The 19,353-nt window shown below is 34.7% G+C and overlaps 1 protein-coding gene across 6 annotated transcripts in view; it reads left to right on the top strand.

Annotated features, from left to right (window-relative positions):
- The window catches only part of LOC112049109 (protein phosphatase 1 regulatory subunit 12A), a 107,474-nt gene that overhangs the window by 2,443 nt on the left and 85,678 nt on the right, over window positions 1–19,353 (top strand). For all 6 annotated transcript variants that reach the window (XM_052890464.1, XM_052890461.1, XM_052890465.1 and 3 more), the window contains exon 2: window positions 16,745–16,875. In XM_052890464.1, the coding sequence (XP_052746424.1) occupies window positions 16,745–16,875 (131 nt within the window). The remainder of the gene's footprint in view (window positions 1–16,744; window positions 16,876–19,353) is intronic.

Genomic DNA, 19,353 nt, shown 5'->3' with positions numbered 1-19,353 from the left:
TTCAGGTAATTTTTATTTTATCACCATATCTTTTTCAATTCAATCAATAATTACACATATTATAGACATATATTGAATATGCAATTTCAGGTTTTTAGTCAATACAGAATTTATTTCAGACTGTGCACAGGACAACTGGTCCTTTCACCATTTTACCTTCACATGACCAAAGATAGATTTGCATTTTTGTTTCCCATAGTTTTGTGGCATATTGTGAAATTTGAGGAAAATTTGAATTTGTCACAATTTGAGGGCTTCCATCTGTACTGAACAAAATCAATAGAAAATACCTTCTTATATTATGATTAGACAATGTATAGTAACATTATATGAAAAGATACCATTAATTTTGTAGCAGTACTGCAATTACTTTACAATTTTCTCATTTATAATGTGTTTTAGTGTGTATAACACCATCAACTTTGTAACCTTTGACCTTGAATTAAGACAGGAGACAAGGCACAAGATTTTATGAGTCGTGTGACAACTATTACAATGCCAAAATTAGGGTGTATAATAGTACAGCTATCTCTCATATCTCGGATTTGGAGGTAAAATCTCACTCTCACACATATTTCACTAAAGTACTAGCATGGCATAAAGTATACCATTAGACCAGCTTTTACAGTGACATATATATTATACATATAAAAACCCAGAAACCAAAAGAACAGTATAAGAGTTATAAAATCTTTTATTAAAAACTGACCTCTTAGAACAAAATGATAAAAAACTACATTTAAAAGCAAAAAATATCATTGTTTATTAATTTAAATTTATTAATTCAGGTTTATTGGGATAGTAGTGTAGTGACCGTTAACACACAATACGCAATTTAGTTTACTTTTTTCTCTCAACACAGAATACAAAAAAAATGTTTTGTTTTGTTTCGCAATGTCCTCAAGCTTCGCTGGTGCAGCGCAATACCACCTCCTGATTGGTCTCTCATCTGATAATTAGTTGAAATATCACTAAAGTTATCATCATCATCAAATTAGCCGATAGGTGTCCATTGCAGGACTTAGGCGTTTTGTAGGGACTCTCGAACATCATGATACTGAGCTGCCTGCATCCAGTGAATCCCTGCGACTCACTTGATGTTGTCAGTCCACCTGGTCTACAAACACTACTCTTTGTAGTGTGTCAGACAGTCTACAAACACTACTCTTTGTAGTGTGGGGTCGCCATTCGAGCACCTTGGGACCCCAACGTCATTTGGCACTTCGAACTATGTGCCCCGCCCATATTTCTGATTTGATCACGCAGAGACACTCCGAGCATATCTTGTTCCATCTTTGAGCCTTTTTACGAGGCCGAAGTTACAACATAACATAATATATTGAAGTCAAACCTAGGGAAGAAATAGATTAAGTTATTTGGTCATTGCCTATTTATGTTTTACAAATGATTCTACAATACACAAAGTTTCATGCTCTCAGCCAGACACAACCTTATCTTCCGCACTCTTATCTAAATTTTTGTGCTCAATAATAATTAGTAGGTATTATGCATGTTTAAGTAGGTAGTAAAATATTTTCTTCATTACTAACACTCGCGAGTTTAATATTTTTGTTACTATTTTTTTTTATAGATTTGACCTGAAAATATTCTTTCACTTTTATAGCTCAAAAATGGCATGTTTGCTGCTTAAATACAGTGAGCAAAAGTGGTGTTAATTCATGCTGTGATGCAAAGATATTCACATTCTTTTGTTTTTAGATTTGTTTTTAATGCCACACTTGTGCCGCCATGTACGAAAGAGGTTGTCTGGTAAATGAGAATTTATTATCAAGAGGAAGTTTTGAAAAAATTATACCTCAGTTTTGGAACGATTTAAAATTAAAAAAAAAAAAAAAACTTTTTTTTTTTAGTTTTAAATCGTTATCGTCGTATTACATAGTTATTAAACTTTTTCAGTAATTATTCAAACTTAAAAATAACTGAAAACACAAAATGAAAATTTTTTGGCTGTATACTTTTTAGCCTTTTCATTCTAAAAGAAAAAAAGAAAATTAAAAAAATAGCAGTAAAACAAATGTTTCCTTTTGTTTTTTCTGTTATTGTGTTTCTTTGGCCGTAGTCTGAAAACATCATTGATAAAAATAAATCTAACTGCTTTAACTGCCATTTAATAATCTAAGATAAATATGAGTGAATTGAGTGACAATGTGACACCTACCTACAGAAAACCTACAGAAATAAATGAAGTAATAATAAACAGTGAATTTACTGCAAAAGTTTCATGATTTTGACAAATATTTGAAAGCATCAAAATTATAATAATATTATAATTTTATATATAATGTTTAGGTAAACATTTAGTTTTCTTTTATTTAGTTTCAATTTTTTTTATTCTATTGATTTTCATTTTTCATTTCAATGTAAATGTTATATTTAAGTAATTAATGTAATTATTTTTCAAGTAAAAGTAAATAAAAACTATTCAGATATAAGTATAGGTAATTATTATGATAAAAAATAGTTACTTTTATAAAAATAAAAGTATTATATTTCTAGTAATTAAATTAAAACTATTCAGGTATATAGCTGATTATTATGGTAAATCATAATATCTTTTATAAAAATAAAAATATGTACCTATTAAATAAGAAATTAAATAAATTTTCGAAATCAGGTCAATAGATCCAGACATTAAGTCCTAAATTGAACTTGACAAGCTCTATGTCTTTATTAATATTATATTTTTGAATACATATTACTTTGAAAGCAGTTTTCTATTTTATTTATATGGCAAACTTTTCAATAAGCCTGTAGCAAATTTTTGTAATATAAATTATATAATTCATTAAATACCAAGTAGTGGACGCCCGCGATTCTGTTCGCGTGAAATTCTGTTATTACACATCCCGCGGTAACCATAGATTTTTTTCGGCATAAATTGCCTATGTTCTTCTCCAAGGTTCAATTAATCTCTATTCCAAATTTCATCCAAATCGCTTCAGTGATTTAACCGTGAAAAGGTAACAGACAGACAGACAGACTTACGTACTTTGGCATTTATAATATTGGTATAGATAATGTATTTGAATAACTTCCGTCGATCGTAGTTTCGTCCAGAATGCGGTACTGCATGTCACGTGTGTCGAGTTTAGCACTCGGAATAACTTTCAATTGTTTCAACCACTGACCGTCAGCGGGCCAGAATTAGATGCTGACAGTATTCACGGTAACCAGTAGAGATGTCAGCATTTCAATAAATTCGTCAATATAACTTTTTTAAGGCAAAGCTATATGCTAAGTTTTATTTTTAATAGAGCAACATGTTGAGTTTCTTGCCGGCTCTTCTCAGCAGAACCTGCCTTCCGAACCGATGGCCAAACAAATGGCCAAACTTGACGTTTTAAAAGTAAACTTAGCCTACTTGAAATATATGAAGTTAAGGTTAAGTTTCATCACAATTTACAAATGAGTTAAATTTCAAGAAACTATACTTTGGTCGTATAGTATTGTTTAGGGTCATATATCTCTATTATTCGCAGACAAAATCTGTGTGTTTACCTAACACTGTACTTTAATGCGACATAAGGAAACCCTTGTATTTTTTTAAAAATAAAAAGATTGATCGTGGCGCGCGCTATGTAGAATTCGTATGCATAATTTGTAGCCGAAAAGACGATCATTTGACCAACGAGGCATATAAAGAAATATCTTGTACAAATGCATAATATAGTCAGGCAGTGCCTAGTGGAGAATTAACAAGTCTTAATAGACGCAATTAATATGACCCCAGATTGCTCGACGAGCGACTGAGCACGTTAAGTTAAGTCTACGCAGCCATTTTCAAATAGCAAGTTTCAAATTTAACACGTAGATTTGAGAAACAGCATCCGATACACATTTTAAGAATTAGCCTAGATTTAAGGATATGATATATATATTCGTATATATTCTCTTAGCTGTTATTGTCTTAGAGTCTTGAAGGATTAATGTGCCTGTTGGCTGTTTGTAAACAATGTAACTTCTCTGAGTCTTTTACTTTCTTGACGTAAAATGTGAGTGTAAAGGCCAATACACTCAGGCCAGAACTCCTTTAAGCCGAGGTGCTAGTCTGAGAGGAGACGTCTCTTAGAGAGTCGTTTTATCCATCTCTTCTGCTTTTGCCATCATTCGATATTTCTGTGCCGGTTCTGAAATAGACCTGTCTCTATTTCAGAACTCATTACATTCGTTTTATAAAACGCACTCATGTTTTAATAATTCATATTATGCAACCATTTCATAGTATATTATCAGGCAGGCTTGGTTCAGTTTATTAGCTATACGAATGTTCATTTTGCTGAAAGGTCAGTCTTCGACTAACTTTGTACAGTATATACAATATAGGCAAGGGTGTAGCTAGTCAGAAATTGTTGACCTTTGTTCATTAGCCGCACCCTTCTATCACATCACCGTAATTGGTACAAATATGTTTTACCGGCAATACTAATTGAATTTTTGTACAATCGCAATAGGCCTAGTAACAATAGTAAGTAATAAAATCTTATTAAGCGCACATCAAGGCGGAGAAAATTAAATGGAACTCTAAGATCAGATCCTTTTATTCCTGTTTCTTGTTTCTTGTTTTCTTGGGTATCTGGGTATTTTCAAAAGAAGTGTGAATCGACATTTCTATGCAAGCAAGGTACCATTTACTGCCTGTCCAGATGAGGCGTTTTAGGAGGCGTAGCCGAGATACTAGAGTTACATATATCCCGTCCAGATGCCTACGCCCGTTTCCTCACTCGCGCGTGAAACGCGTGCAAGAGCAGTGTGCCTAGTTAGAGTTTTCAATATTTTCATGCTGTTACTATCGCGTTAACGTAAAAGCGAATTTATATGGAATTGAAACAGTTGCGCAGTAGTGCCACTAGATGGTGCTGTTTCAATTCCTTAGAAATTCGCGTTTACGTTATCGTCACAGTATCAAACTGCCACTAGGTCTTTTGGACTCTCGACTCGCACGTTTTACGCGCGAGCGCCGCACGAGTCGACATACTCGGGCGCCATTGCGCTACGCACGAGCCCGTATTTTGAAAAGAAGCGTGATAATTTCCATTCTTTTGACGAAGTTAATTACACGTCGTAGCCGCATATTCGTCCGCGTTAAAATCTTTCAATCCCGAATTTGTGCACCACACTTAAACCACACCACAAACATATCTTTTGTTTCGGCAAGCGACCTCGTACGCTTAGTAGTACTAATTCATTATTTAGTTTTAGAGAAGGGTCGTGAACACATTTGTTTATTTCTTTCTTTAGGAGTACTCTTAATTTACATACTCGTATTGCCAATATATTGTGTGCCGGCACCCTAAGATACAATCAGACGAATCATTAAAAATATAAATATAAATATATAGTCTACGTACTAAAAACGTTTTTTATATAAATAAATACTTACTTAAAATAAAAAAAAATAGATCTCAGGGCCATCTAAAAATCAAAGATGCTTCAAGGGCTTTCGTTGGGTAGAAATCTCAAGTACTAGTTATAAAGTTAAAATTATAGTAGTATGAACAGAGTTGGGGTATCTCAAGAGATATTTCGGTGAATTGGTGGAAATTTATCTTCATATTAAACTGCCATTATGTACCTACTAGTAAATAAATATTTAAATTAATTTATTTGGAGTAGGTAGGCTACTTCACACGTACTTTTGAAACGTCAAATTTGAATATTTGTAAAGACTATACCACGGGTTCGGAAGCAGGTTGTTTTTTAAATCTTGTAATTTATTTACAAAAAAATAATGTAATTTTCTTAATCCTATGCTCTCTGAAGTTCATGAGATCCGATTTACGTTCGATACGATTGCATCATATATTCAAGTAGTTCATACATGACGCACTGGACCAAGACTTATAGAGCGCGTACGTAATACGTATCTCTTGAAATAACTACCACATATCTGAATGCCTGGTTTGTCTGCTGTGTATTATAATGTACAAGTAAGTTTAGGACTTTCGGGCAGTCTTTCTTTTTAATATATATAGTTGAGCTACGTGCGTGGTTATTATAGTATTAACTACCCGGGGTTATGCCCGCGCAGGTTCGTTCCGTAATACTGGGATGAAATATAGACTACTAGCGGACGCCCGAGACTTCGTCCGCGTGGAAATCAATGTAAACTTCCAACCCCTATTTCACAACTTTAGGTGTTGAATTTTAAAAACTCTTGAATCACATTATAGTTTGTATATTTTTTATGATTTATGAACTTTACCTCTTCGATAATAAACTAGATACGAGTATGCAATTTAAAAGTATTTCTTATCCTAACATATATACGCAAAAATAATTGCGTTAGTTGCATAAAGAAGCCTGCCGACAAAGTTTAAACTAATACGGTCCGTAAATACATATTATGATAGTGAAAATGTCTTGTTTGAATGGCATTTAGTATAACATCTAAAAATATCGGTAGCATTTTTGGCAGTCATGGAGGCGCCGTTATTACAATAACAATAACTCATAAAATTTGTGCTGGCGGGAGAATATAAAATGTTTTTTGAGGTGATGGCATGATGGCTCCTGGTTTGGACAGTCCATTGAGTTAGGTAGGTACCAAATATTTTTGGCAGGTTAAATATACTGGTGAGGTAAAATTAACTTAAATTCGTACTTTATTAGCTCTAGGGGACTGAAGACTGAAAGGTATTAAGTTCGATCCAGCCTGTTGCTGGCTTAGTTAGTGGGTATTAAGAATATTGCTCATATTTAGAGATGTATAAATATATAGCTATAATTCTATATTAATTTAACCAAGCCTGCTACTTTTTAGTTTGAATATAATAGATATGTTAAATTGAAATTTATAAATAGTAGCTAGTATTTATAAATAGTATGATGATGGTTAGTTAATAAAAAATACAACCGACTTCAAAACATTAACGTACTCACGAAACTAAAAAGGGAAAATTATCATTGAATATGCAGGAAATGCCAAAATCGGACTACTCAGTAAAAAGTTACACGTGTTCATGTAAAATAAAAATATATACATGTCGAATTGTTAACCTTCAGTCCGTTTTTCGTCGGTTGGAAACTATGGACATACGCTCACTACATCGACTCCGCCGCACCTCACTCGCGGGCAGTCCACACGTAGACGAATGGACCGCTGGGTGACCACGCGTTGCTCGTACGCTTGTCTTTGGTTGCCCACGCGCAGGTCCTGAATAAATCGCATATTGGCCCCGAGTGTTTGGCGCGCGAGGATGACGCATCGGTGACGTTAACGCGGAGTACACCCACGGGATACTTACGTACACTATTTGACACGCGGCATCCACCCCTGGACCAACTGTATTTCACTGGTTTACATGCGACGTCCACCCGCGAACTACCTGGTGACAACGAGTGGACACCGAGCTACGATGTGGTACTGATCAAGCGCCGAGTGGATCTAATGAGCTGTGACCTTAAATCTCCTTAATGTTGCAAAGATATGTACTTAGTCGTATTTAGCAGACGTTTATACTAAACAATCGAGCGAGAATCATGATGACCGTATTTCTGCGTTTAAAGGCGTTCTAATTCCACATGACCTACTTCTTATAAGAAAACAATGTTTATTATGGCTAGAAAAAAAAATAAAGATCTTACTACAGTTACGCTATTGTTTTAATTACTCATTGTATATCTAAGATAGTAGTTTCTAATAGCCTTTATTTAATTTGCAACGTTGCAACTTTACATATATAAATTAAACAGTTATCTGTAACCGATTGATGTAAAATAAATGTACTGTATGAAATATTTCCCATAACTTCAATTTGTTGACGAGACCAGTTATAGGAACCAAACTGCATAACTAATATTTTTTTAAGTAAAAAAAAGTTTTTATGTTTTCATACATTACAAAGTAATTCAAATAATTCCGACTATCTATTTAACATACGCCTTTATCTATCAGGCTACGTCATTATTTTAAGATCACATTTTAAGATCTTTTTATAAAAAAAACATTGTTTACTTCGAAAATATTCATTTTAGAACTCATATTACTTGAACATTTTGAATTAATTTTTGTTGAAGAATATAACGCTAGAGTTATGGGTAATACTCCCGAGCATCCCGTATATTATATAATATTATAAAGCGGAAGAGTTTGTTTGTTTGTTTTTGATTGAACGCGCTTATCTCAGGAACTACTGGTCCGATTTCAAAAATTCTTTCAGTGTTAGATAGCCCATTAATCGAGGAAGGCTATAGGCTTTATTACCTCCATATTCCTACGGGAACGGGAACCACGCGGGTGAAGCCGCGCGGCGTCAGCTAGTATTAGATATTTTTCATCATAGTCACGGTTCTGAACAATATATTGCGCGCAACAATATATTCTATGTTTCATCGAGTTGTGGCCACTGGTTACCGCATCTGGAACACCGTGTGTGCCCTATTTATGCTGTGAGATCATTTTACCCATCGATGACCAAATCGATATTAAAGAATATGTTACAGATTTCAAATAAGTTACACTAAACCGGCTTATTGCACCATATATTTTTAAATATAGCAAATAAGTTAATATTCTTAACTAGTTTTTAATTAGAATGAAAACTGGTCAAGTGCGCGTCGGGCCACGTGCAGTTTAGGGTTCAGTAGATTAAATTAGCACTTTAAATCCTTAATTAATAAAACAAACAACAATATAAAAAAACAAAAATACTGATAACGATACATTTTTCCCTATCCCATCCCACGCCATGGGATGATTGCTTATAGGGAAAAACACCAAATTTTTTATTTATTTTTATAACCACTTTTTTTAGATGTACTTAATTAATGTACATACTCATGCCAAATTTAAGCTTTTTAGTTCTAACATACTCTGAGTTATCGACAACTTAATCTAATTAATTAATAGTATCTGCGCGAAACCACGGACAGACGGACAAACGCCACACATGGCGAAACTATAAGGGTTCCCTGCGGGCTGCGGAACCATAAAAACGAGGTACAAGGCATTTTTAAAGTTTATTATTAAACTAAATGGACGTCTGTGACTGCGCTCGTTTCGTACCTAATCGTTTACTGATTTCATATGAGCTTTCATCGCCTTTTTTAACCTACTTAGTAATGCAAGCGATAGTTCTTTTACTTATCCGATAGTAATGTAGGTAATAATATTTTTAAACGTATACCTGAAAGTTTTTTTGTACAAATAATCGTATTTTTTGTTTGTTTTTTATTATCATAAAAACTGTAGTTTGGCTTGCAAAGAAACCTCTTTCTATTATATTTGATTCCTTATCGTTTATAATTCAGTTTTGTCCGGTGTACGTTCAAATATGTCGCGTATGTAAACGTATACAGGAATACGCTATTTTTTTTAGGTTATTTTATATATTTATTAGGTTTTTCTAACACAATGGGCGTCCTACAGGGTTAAATTCTGGGTCCTTTTCTATTCCTAGTGTACATAAACGATTTACCACACCATGTTAGCGGCATCTGTGAAATAGTACTGTTTGCTGACGATACATCCCTAATTATTAAGAGTGACAGAAGTAAAGATAATTCCGACGATGTACACCGTGCCATATCGCATGTGTCGCATTGGTTCACTGTTAACAACTTACTTTTAAATGCAAAGAAAACTAAATGTATTGAGTTTTCATTACCAAATGTTATAAAATTAGATAAGTCTATAATGATCAATGGTAAAACACTAGAAATAGAGAATTCCACAGTTTTCCTGGGAGTGGATTGGATTCCAAACTTCAGTGGGGTGCTCATATAGAAAAACTGTCAGGTAAACTCAGCTCAGCTGCTTTTGCAGTGAGAAAAATAAGACAGTTTACTGATGTTGATACAGCTAGACTTGTTTATTTTGCGTACTTTCACAGCGTAATGTCTTACCGTATTTTGTTGTGGGGCAAGGCTGCTGATATACATTCTATATTTGTACTTCAAAAAAGAGCAATTCGAGCAATATATCAAAAATCACGCGAGTCCCTTCGTGAAAAGTTTAAAGAAATAGGCATTTTAACAGTAGCCTGTCAGTATATATATAACAGTATAGTTTATGTAAGACAAAATATTAATTTGTACAAACGAAAAGGAGATTTAAACCCACGTCTTACTAGACACGGGCATAAGTTAGTTATTTCTGCATATTGTCTCCAAAGAGTTAAAAAATCTTTTGTGGGTTTGGGTGTACTCTTCTATAACAAGATGCCCAAGACTGTGATGGACTTGCCAATGCACAACTTTAAGCAATGTGTTATAAAAAACATTTACTTAGTCGAGGTTACTACACTATTGATGAGTTCCTTAACGACAAAGGTGCTTGAGGCCATTGGATCAGCTTCCACCTTCACACAGGAAATAAAACTATAAGAAATTGTAATTTAATTGTTATCAAATGTAAATTGTAATACTGTATGACTTTTTCAAAAGAGCAACTGTTGAGTTTCTTGCCGGTATCTTCTCAGCAGAACCTGCCTTCCGAACCGGTGGTAGAATCTTTACAAATAGTCAACTGACGTGTCAAAAGTGCTTGTAAACTGAGCCTACTTGAAATAAATGAATTTTGAATTTTGCTATAAATCATCGTATAATATATTTTGTTGTCATTATTATAATTCATAAGTAATAGATAATGGGGATGATGACTAGGTTTGAATATATTGATTTTTATGATAGATTCGGGTAAATAAGGTCAATGTTAACTAATTTATACATAAAAAGCAAAGATTGTCTGGAAATTTGCAAAATAAATAAGATTATAAAATTTCAAAATCTATTAAATTTTTTTTATCGTAATTAGATGAAAATTCATACAGATTTAGCTTCCTTACATTAAATGTGACATTTTTCAATAAATGAAGTATAAATGTAAACGCACAAATAACAAAGATATTAGTAATTTTGTTTGAACGCCCATACAAACCTAACGATCAGCGAGCCAACGACGTCACTAAATCGTGCCATTTTGTATGGAGCGTTTTTTAGGGATCCGCGGCAGCGTCGCAAATCTGACCCTTTAAATCCCTGTAGCTCCGAAAGTAATGATCGCAGATACCCTGTTACTTTTACAAAATTGCTTTGTTATTAGTATACTCTTAATTTATATACAATTTAAAAAACTGTCATCATCCCTACAGTCTCCTTGTGCGATCACGATTTGAATTATTATTTTGGCAGCGTTTGATCGCGGATGCGTTTTGTCTTCGCTGTATGCCGCGCGTTGTTTTATATCAGTATTTATAGTCCGCGATACTCCTCCTCTCATTAGATAGTCCGGGAAATTAGGTCGATGACTTCGTGAACTTCTAATTTTGTAATTTATGTTTCGTTGTTTCAGTTACTTATACATTGGCTACCTTATTAGCTATATATAGTGATACGCCTATGATTAGTACAATTATTTTGTCTACAGAGCATAGAACGAGTGCTAACGAACCTAGTTAATTGCGTGCGAAAGCAAATACTTATGTGTAACTGAAAACAAAAATAACAATTTACTAATTCGTCTTTTGTAGCGTCATAAATTGATTGTATTTCGTTTTGTACTCGCTGGTTTTTATTTAGTCTTCAACGCTGACGTTTTAACTACTGCGACCCAAAATGTAAGAACTAAAAATGTACTTTTCCACGTTATGAGGCCTGGATGTACCAGTGTTAAACAAAATTTGATGCTGTCATTGACCGACCCAAATATTCTCTGTTGGATTGATGTATTGCTGAATGACACAGCGAGCGCCACGTAAATTTAGAATCGGGCGAGGATTTTTTCGAGGTCACGTTAGAGACAGCGGAGAGAGATTAGTTACGTCATAGGCTGCACGCGCGCCATTAATATATTTTTTAGTATTAATTGTCGACGTATGTTTACTTACTGAAGGTAGGTCTATCACTAGCCATAGTAAAAAACATATAGAACTTACGCATAATCAATCACACTAAAAAAAATAATAGGATATTTACGTATCAAATGTACTTAATAACAAAACCAAACCATCTAACCAAGTTTCGTATTTATACTAATACTAGCGGAGGCCCGCGACTTCGGCCGCCCTTAGACCTCCTTAATCTGGCCCTATCGCAAAATCCGTTCTTAGCAGATATTTACTAACTATAGACTACCTCCCTGCGAAATTTCATTTTGGTACGTCAAGCGGTTTTCTTGTTTCGTGATGAATGACCTGCATTTATATATCAAGACTAGCGGACCCGGTCAAGCTGCGTTTTGACTTATTCTCTACCTACGTACGTCTACGCCTACCCTACTCCCACCCTAAACCTACCGTACCCTACCCCATACTCTAACCCAACCCTGCCTCATACGCTACCCCTACCCTATTTCATATAGCCGTCTTTTGGTTCTAAACTACTTCTCCACCAAATCGGTTGAGCCGTTCTTGAGTTGCAAATGGTGTAACTAACACGACTTTAATTTATATATAGATTAATAATATACAATATATATATATATATATATATATATATATATATATATATATATATATGTATATCTATACATACATATATTTATATGTGAATAGTGTGTTCGTGGGCTGATGTCACTGTTATCAATACCGGCCTATTCATTACTTATGTTATATTACTAATATTACGTAGGTACTTACTTGCAAAACATTATCATAATATAGTTTCTAGTTTTAAAATTTAAATAACTACTTGTATTGTTCTTTAATAACAGCTTTATTGTGCACTTTCCACGAAATGATGTGGTGAATTTGAATAGCTTTTTGTCCAATTCGGCACAAAGATGATTTGTTTGCGACATGGCCATTTAGGCAAAACTATTATAGCTGGGAAGTCGAAAAGGGGATTTTGGGATTTTTTTTTTTTAATTCTGTACAAGTTGGTATACCTGATGGTAAGTGATGATGCAATCTAAGATGGAAGCGGGCTAACTTGTTAGGAGTAGGATTGAAGACTTGTTAGAAGGAGGACTTTGTCGTTAGGGTGGTAACTAGCCACGGCCGAAGCCTCCCACCGGCCAGACCTGGACAAATTAAGAAAACCTCAATCAGCCCAGCCGGGGATCGAACCCAGGACCGCCGCCGCCGCCTTGTAAGTCCACTGCGCATACCACTGCGCCACGGAGGCCGTCAAATTATTCATTAGGGATCTCAGTTTTGTGATGTTGAATATCAATCCATTCAGTCCATCAAGGAGCCAATCAAGTATGAGTTCTTAATGGGTAAGCTTAGGGCAACCAAATAATAATACTTCAGATATTTGAATACTCAACCAGCACATCAGAAAAGGGTAAGGTTGGGTTAGTTATTGACGAAGATGAGAGCGTTGGCGATTTAATTATATTATTATCCGTTATCTATTAAGTGCTGTATACCTACTGTGTGTAACTCTAGGTTACTTTGTTGTTCTATAGAACTAATACTAACTATTTATAACATCAAAATGCAGTCTTTACCAAATTCAAAATGCACTTTTTACTAAATGCTTGTGAATGTTAGTACACACAATACCGTTTACACGTAGCTCTTGACAGCAGTACCTAATAATGTCCGTCCTAAATATGTCCTATATCTTGATCGAGCTGAAGTCGGTGCAAACAACAAACTAAAACTTAAATAACCTATTTTTAATTACGGTTTTTATACTTTAAGGCTGGTATAGTCGGATGCAATCTTTATGACGTTTTCGAACATCGTGCGTTAATCTACGCAATACAAAATTTTAGGTTTGGCCGGTAACGCAGGAGCGCGACGACGGCATCACCGGATTTTATCGGATTTTATGTATGTCCTGCGCGTAGATTGCGTCCGACTACATTAATATTTTATGTTAAAATGAAGCGAAATGTATGTAATGCTATGCGAATGTTGCGTTTTGTAAACCCAAATTTTATGCAATGTGTTAGCAGGCTGGGATAAATTTTACAGAGGGAAGGGGCGGGGATCAGAAATTTCAGCAAACTTAAGCACCTTGAGTACCATAAAGCTTAAGAATTGCACCTGGTGTAATATATAAATTATACATCTAAAACTAAAGAGAGCGACATATTTATTGTACTACTTGACCGTGAGCCTGCGTTAGCCAGACACACCTCATAATGTAATATAAAAAATTACGTTTTATATTTGGATAATATAGTGTCTGAGGAAGAGAAAACCTGCTAAGATAGCAAACTTTATGACGTTTCGGAACATCGTTCGTTAAGATCTGCAATACAAGATTTTAGATATTAACGGTAAAGTAGGGGTGCGGCGGTATGACATCACCCCGTGCGCGCCTCGTTCCCACCCGATGCCACCTCACGTCTTAACTTTATATATGTCATGCGCTTGCAGCTGATTTCCAAGACGTCATAAAGATTGCATCGAACTGTACCTTCCAAAGCCACTATACAGTTATACTCCATAATAGGGTAATTGACTCGTATCAAATTTAATATACAAAATATTAATTTCGTGTAGTGCATGAATTAATTATGGATGGATGAAAGTTAAGGATTTCATAGAAAACTTAATTTAATAAAAATTATGAACTTCGAACTAGCTATTAACTAATAGTTTTCTCAAACACTCCATTTGGTTAAGGTTTAGTTTTACGTGACGTCATGAAACAGTTGAAATATAGACTATCATGGCGGATAGCGTTTTGGCGCGTATTGTTAAAAAATATTTAAAAATTTAGTTTTTTACTTATTGCTCAAAAAAAATCTATTAGAACGCTACAATATAAGACCCTTTTAAAAAAGCCGTCAACTAGCCTATTGCATACCTTTAAGTCTTCATAAAATGAGGTATGTCTGACAATGGCAGGCTCTCGTTCTATATAGTCTATCAGATTTTAGGCAAATCTAAGTTATGTAATGACCTTAGACATATTTTCTATATTTGTCCTTTACGTCTCGTATTAACGTCAAAGTGAGAGAAGACAGTAACAGATCTTGAACATCTGTAACGTTTGGGCTGATGCCAATTCATTGATAGAGTACTATTTAGAAATATTGTCGTAAATATAGCAGCTGTGTATCTTAACGAAGGTTTCGTGTTATACAAAGCAATGCTGTTCTGAAAGACCATAAATAAAAATAAGATATAAATCTGTGATAACTAGTATTTTTAGTAAGAATTTCATTAAATATTGAAACGTTCGCTATTGATCCGTTCGGAAAGTGACGTAATTTGCCACGTTAACGAGTTCAGGCAACCAATAGAATGTTATCGTTTGACACTTATGACGTCAAACGACACGTTCGCATAGCGCTTTAAAATAGCGGTGGTTTAAGTTCTCATTCGCACGAGGGTAAAAAAAGCGATACGTTGAAACCCAGCGTTGGCGCTTTTATTAACGTTCTTATATAATTTCATGGTCCAATTATATTTCCAACACCCAAAATTGAAATGCAACACTGCACGATAAAAAAGCGTCATGTTTTATCAACGTTTTTTTAACGTCCGTTAAAAAAACTCTCGTGCAAATGAGGTCTATATGTTTAAAATGTGTCACATATTTCTAAAGTTAATTTTGCAAATAATAATAATATTTTACTGGGAACTTTACTTTTATCATAGTTTGTTATTTCAGAATTCGATTTAATATGTAAAAGTACATCTATATATGCTGTAATACATGTATATTACTAGCAGAACCTCGCGGGTTTAGCTGCGTAGTTCTCGTTCTCGTGGAAATTATTTTAATATAGCTTTCTGTTGGTGAAAAAAAAATCTAACAAATAAACTCAATAACTACAGTTTTTGAGTTTACTTGTTACATACAAAAATACAAATGATTCCTCTTTATAATGTTTTAGTTTAGGTATATTAGAAGTATAATGGTTACAAAATTATCTCATCTATTAACTTGATTTTTTGTATAAATGTGTATTGTCGGTGATAAATATGGTGTAAAATTTTAATAGTTAAAGTATAGATTGCTTGGCTGGCTAATTACATTGGAACGGACAGTTATAATGATGTTCCGCTATGCGTGGCGATATGAAATATTGTTGTATTAACTAGTGGCTGCCTATAGACGATACGCGCCAGCGACTGTGGCACTGACCCTGCAGTGGTTCCGTACTATGCACATTGCACCTTTGAGATGTATAACAGTGTAAAATGTGCAACATGTTCTATTGTAATTAACCTAATGCATGTACCTACTTAGCGCATTGATAGTATTGTGTTTCGTGTTATTATACTCCGTCGTTTTTCATCTGTGTAGATCTCGTTTCTGTGTGAAATATCTAAATATAAAAAATTGCATGTAACTTGTATGAATTTTGTAATATATCTCTGTGCTACATAAACGTCGGAAATATAATATAGATTTCGAGAATGTTTCTCAACAATCAACATTATATGCACATTTATTGTCATTTATCAAATATCATTCTTATAGTTTATTATAAACCACTATTCCATTATCCTTTCCATTACCAGTACATACCATATTATCAGTATTATACCAGTCCATTGTAAAAGTACGTCGTGTTGTGGAGATTGCTAATAAGTACATGTGGTGTTCCCAATCCAGGTATCTTTATTCCTAGTATAGCTATTATACATAATTATTTCAGCGTTACTCTTTCGTTTAAAGTAATGCGTAGACTTTTCCAATTACATATATATTAAAATTTCATGTGTGTCCTAAATATGTTGTTTTTTTTACCATTTAGTAGACAACTCAATAAATTGTTCCTTACTTCCTATTTTATAATCTAGTAGAATAAATATAATCTATAATAACTAGAGCGTGGGATATGTAAATAATATAATGCTTCCCTTATTTTCAGGCTTGTATCGATGACAACCTCGAGATGGTCGAGTTTTTGGTGGAACATGAAGCTGATGTGAACCGCGGGGACAACGAAGGCTGGACGCCATTACATGCCACTGCATCGTGTGGATTTCTCAGTATAGCTAGGTACATATCACTGATGTAAAAATCATTATCATCATCATTTCAATGGGCCACCGCAAGGCCAGACTCCTCTATCCTTAGACCTAGGATTTGGAAAGTAGACCTATCATGTTGCTCCAATGTCGGCGGTAGCAAGAATTATATTCAAGTGACGTGTCGACAACACGTCATGACGTCACGTGACGGCTAGGTTCCATTATTGGATCTAATGCGGGCTACAGACATGCAGTTTTTACTGTATGCAGACCAGGTGTTCAGCTGAATCGTCAGGCAAATCGGGGAACTGGACAGTTAAACTGACTATCTAATCGAAATATCGATAGATACAACTGTAAAGTTTAAATTAAAATTCGGTACCGAATCGCCTCGGCTACGTATAAACGACGCCGCGCTTTCGGCTCGCCTGCCGACCGTGCACTTAGTTTGGTAGGCGAGACAGTTATTAAAAAAAAAATTAGGAATCAACAATTTTGCAAACCAATGCGCCATTATGTCCTGCACTAAGAAATTTAAGCGTACGGACGCCTAGTTTACAGTAAGCTTGTCCCGGGGCGAAGAGGTTACTTTAGTGTTTTTCAGATAACATGCGTAAAGTGACAGTTCGTTTCACTCATAAAAGTTTGCCGCGATTCACGATAATAGTACTTATTATGAACGTCATAAGGCAACTGTCACCCCACCCATGCTATCTGAAAAACACTTTAGTATGCTTTGCAGTACGAAGTTTCATACAAAAAATAGTGGATGGTCCGATCCGCTTTCTAGCTTATACATTACCTTCATCATGTTACTTCAAGCGATAAGATATCGCAACTGATAACCACCATGTGTAGACTAGGCATGTCCATGCATGTCAGTTCAAACTGAACAGTTCGACTATTCAGTTAAAACTGCAGGTCTGTAGTCTGAGTTAGCTCTAGCATCTTATCATAAATGTTAAATGTATTTCCATGAATTATTCGGTTTTGTTCTAAATTATGAAGATGTTGATATTGGCAACATTTGCCTGCGTTAAACACTGAACACGAAATATTAATTAAAATTAATGACTGAGGTTGTAAAGTTTGTGAGGTTAGAGGAGGTAATCTCTGGATCTACTGAACCGATTTTAGAAATTCTTTTACCAAATTTTACGAGTATGTGAGTGTGATAAAGTATATTTTATTCCCAAACGAACGAGAATTACGCTAATAAAAATGCCTGCTAGTATATTAGTATTTAAAATAGAAGGTAATATGAGCATAGCAAATGTAATATTATATACATTTGAAACACAACAAATGACATGGATTCGTAGCTTTCAATAGACGAGTCGATAATGAGTTAATGTAAACAAGGGCTGAGTCATGTGACCCTGTTATGTTAGGGAGATCCTGTGGTGTCTATTCATTGTATTTTGTTAATTGTTCTCACTACGGTGACATATTTTATAACTCATGCTAATTACTCATGTACCCTTTGGTCAGTTTTTATATGGTACACACTCAGTTTTGTCATGCCAGTTACGATGGGTGTCAGAGAGTAGGTAAATGAAAAGTATAAAAATAGCAATAGGTAAATAGAAGACATATCTAATGTACCGCTTGGCCGTTTATTTCATTTGTAACTCATTATATCCCCGTCAATGTTCAGCATAATATGTGTATAAAATGTTTTTATTGAAAGTAGTAAGGTTCAAAAATCTTTAACACCATGGCCCACATTGAATTTTTGACAAAAGAAGTCTTAGGATACATTAGGATATGTGTGATGCATCCTTTAGCTTTTTATTCCACCACCCGCCAAAGATGAGCGAAATATTTTATTTGGGAAAGAGAACCAATTAATCGAATGCTGAATGACGACGTCTCACAAATTTTAACACATTTACATACGCAACCATGCCTGCATATTTTTGAACATTATTAAAATCTAAAGGTGCTGACAGACTTGAACATCCACTTGAACATCGAGCATTCGCCGTTTTTATATTTGTCGAACTGAACAACGAGCCGAGCCAAGCATAGAGCCAGATATTGCTACGACCATCTTGAGAATTCTAGCGAACACTCTATTCGATGTTTCCATTCCAAGCAAATCTGCTCGCTGGAATGCTCGCCAGAACGCTAAAATGTTCTCGTATTTTTCTGTAATGTAACATTCGCACGAATGCAATTGCGTCTGGCTTGTCTTAGTTTTATTCAAAATATTTACAAAAGCAAGGGAAGCAAAAAGTTCGGCAGAGATTTTCTTTGCCGAACTTTTTGGTGGATGTATAAAATGCATAGACTGTAACTAATATGTAAGAAACAAATTAAATTGTTTTTAATTTGATAGTAAAACAACTGATTGACGCAAGCAACAATGAACAGCGGGCCAACGTGCAAATTTCTTTGATCTGTTTTCAAAAACCGACGCTAGCCAGGATCGGCGACAAGCGGCGACCAGTTCACGCAAGCCAAACATCCTATTTACATACTGGTAGTAGCCGACGCTTGTCGA

Source organism: Bicyclus anynana, chromosome Z (assembly GCF_947172395.1).
Source record: "Bicyclus anynana chromosome Z, ilBicAnyn1.1, whole genome shotgun sequence".
NCBI classification, from domain to species: domain Eukaryota; kingdom Metazoa; phylum Arthropoda; class Insecta; order Lepidoptera; family Nymphalidae; genus Bicyclus; species Bicyclus anynana.
This window is presented reverse-complemented; position numbering and strand designations above follow the sequence as displayed.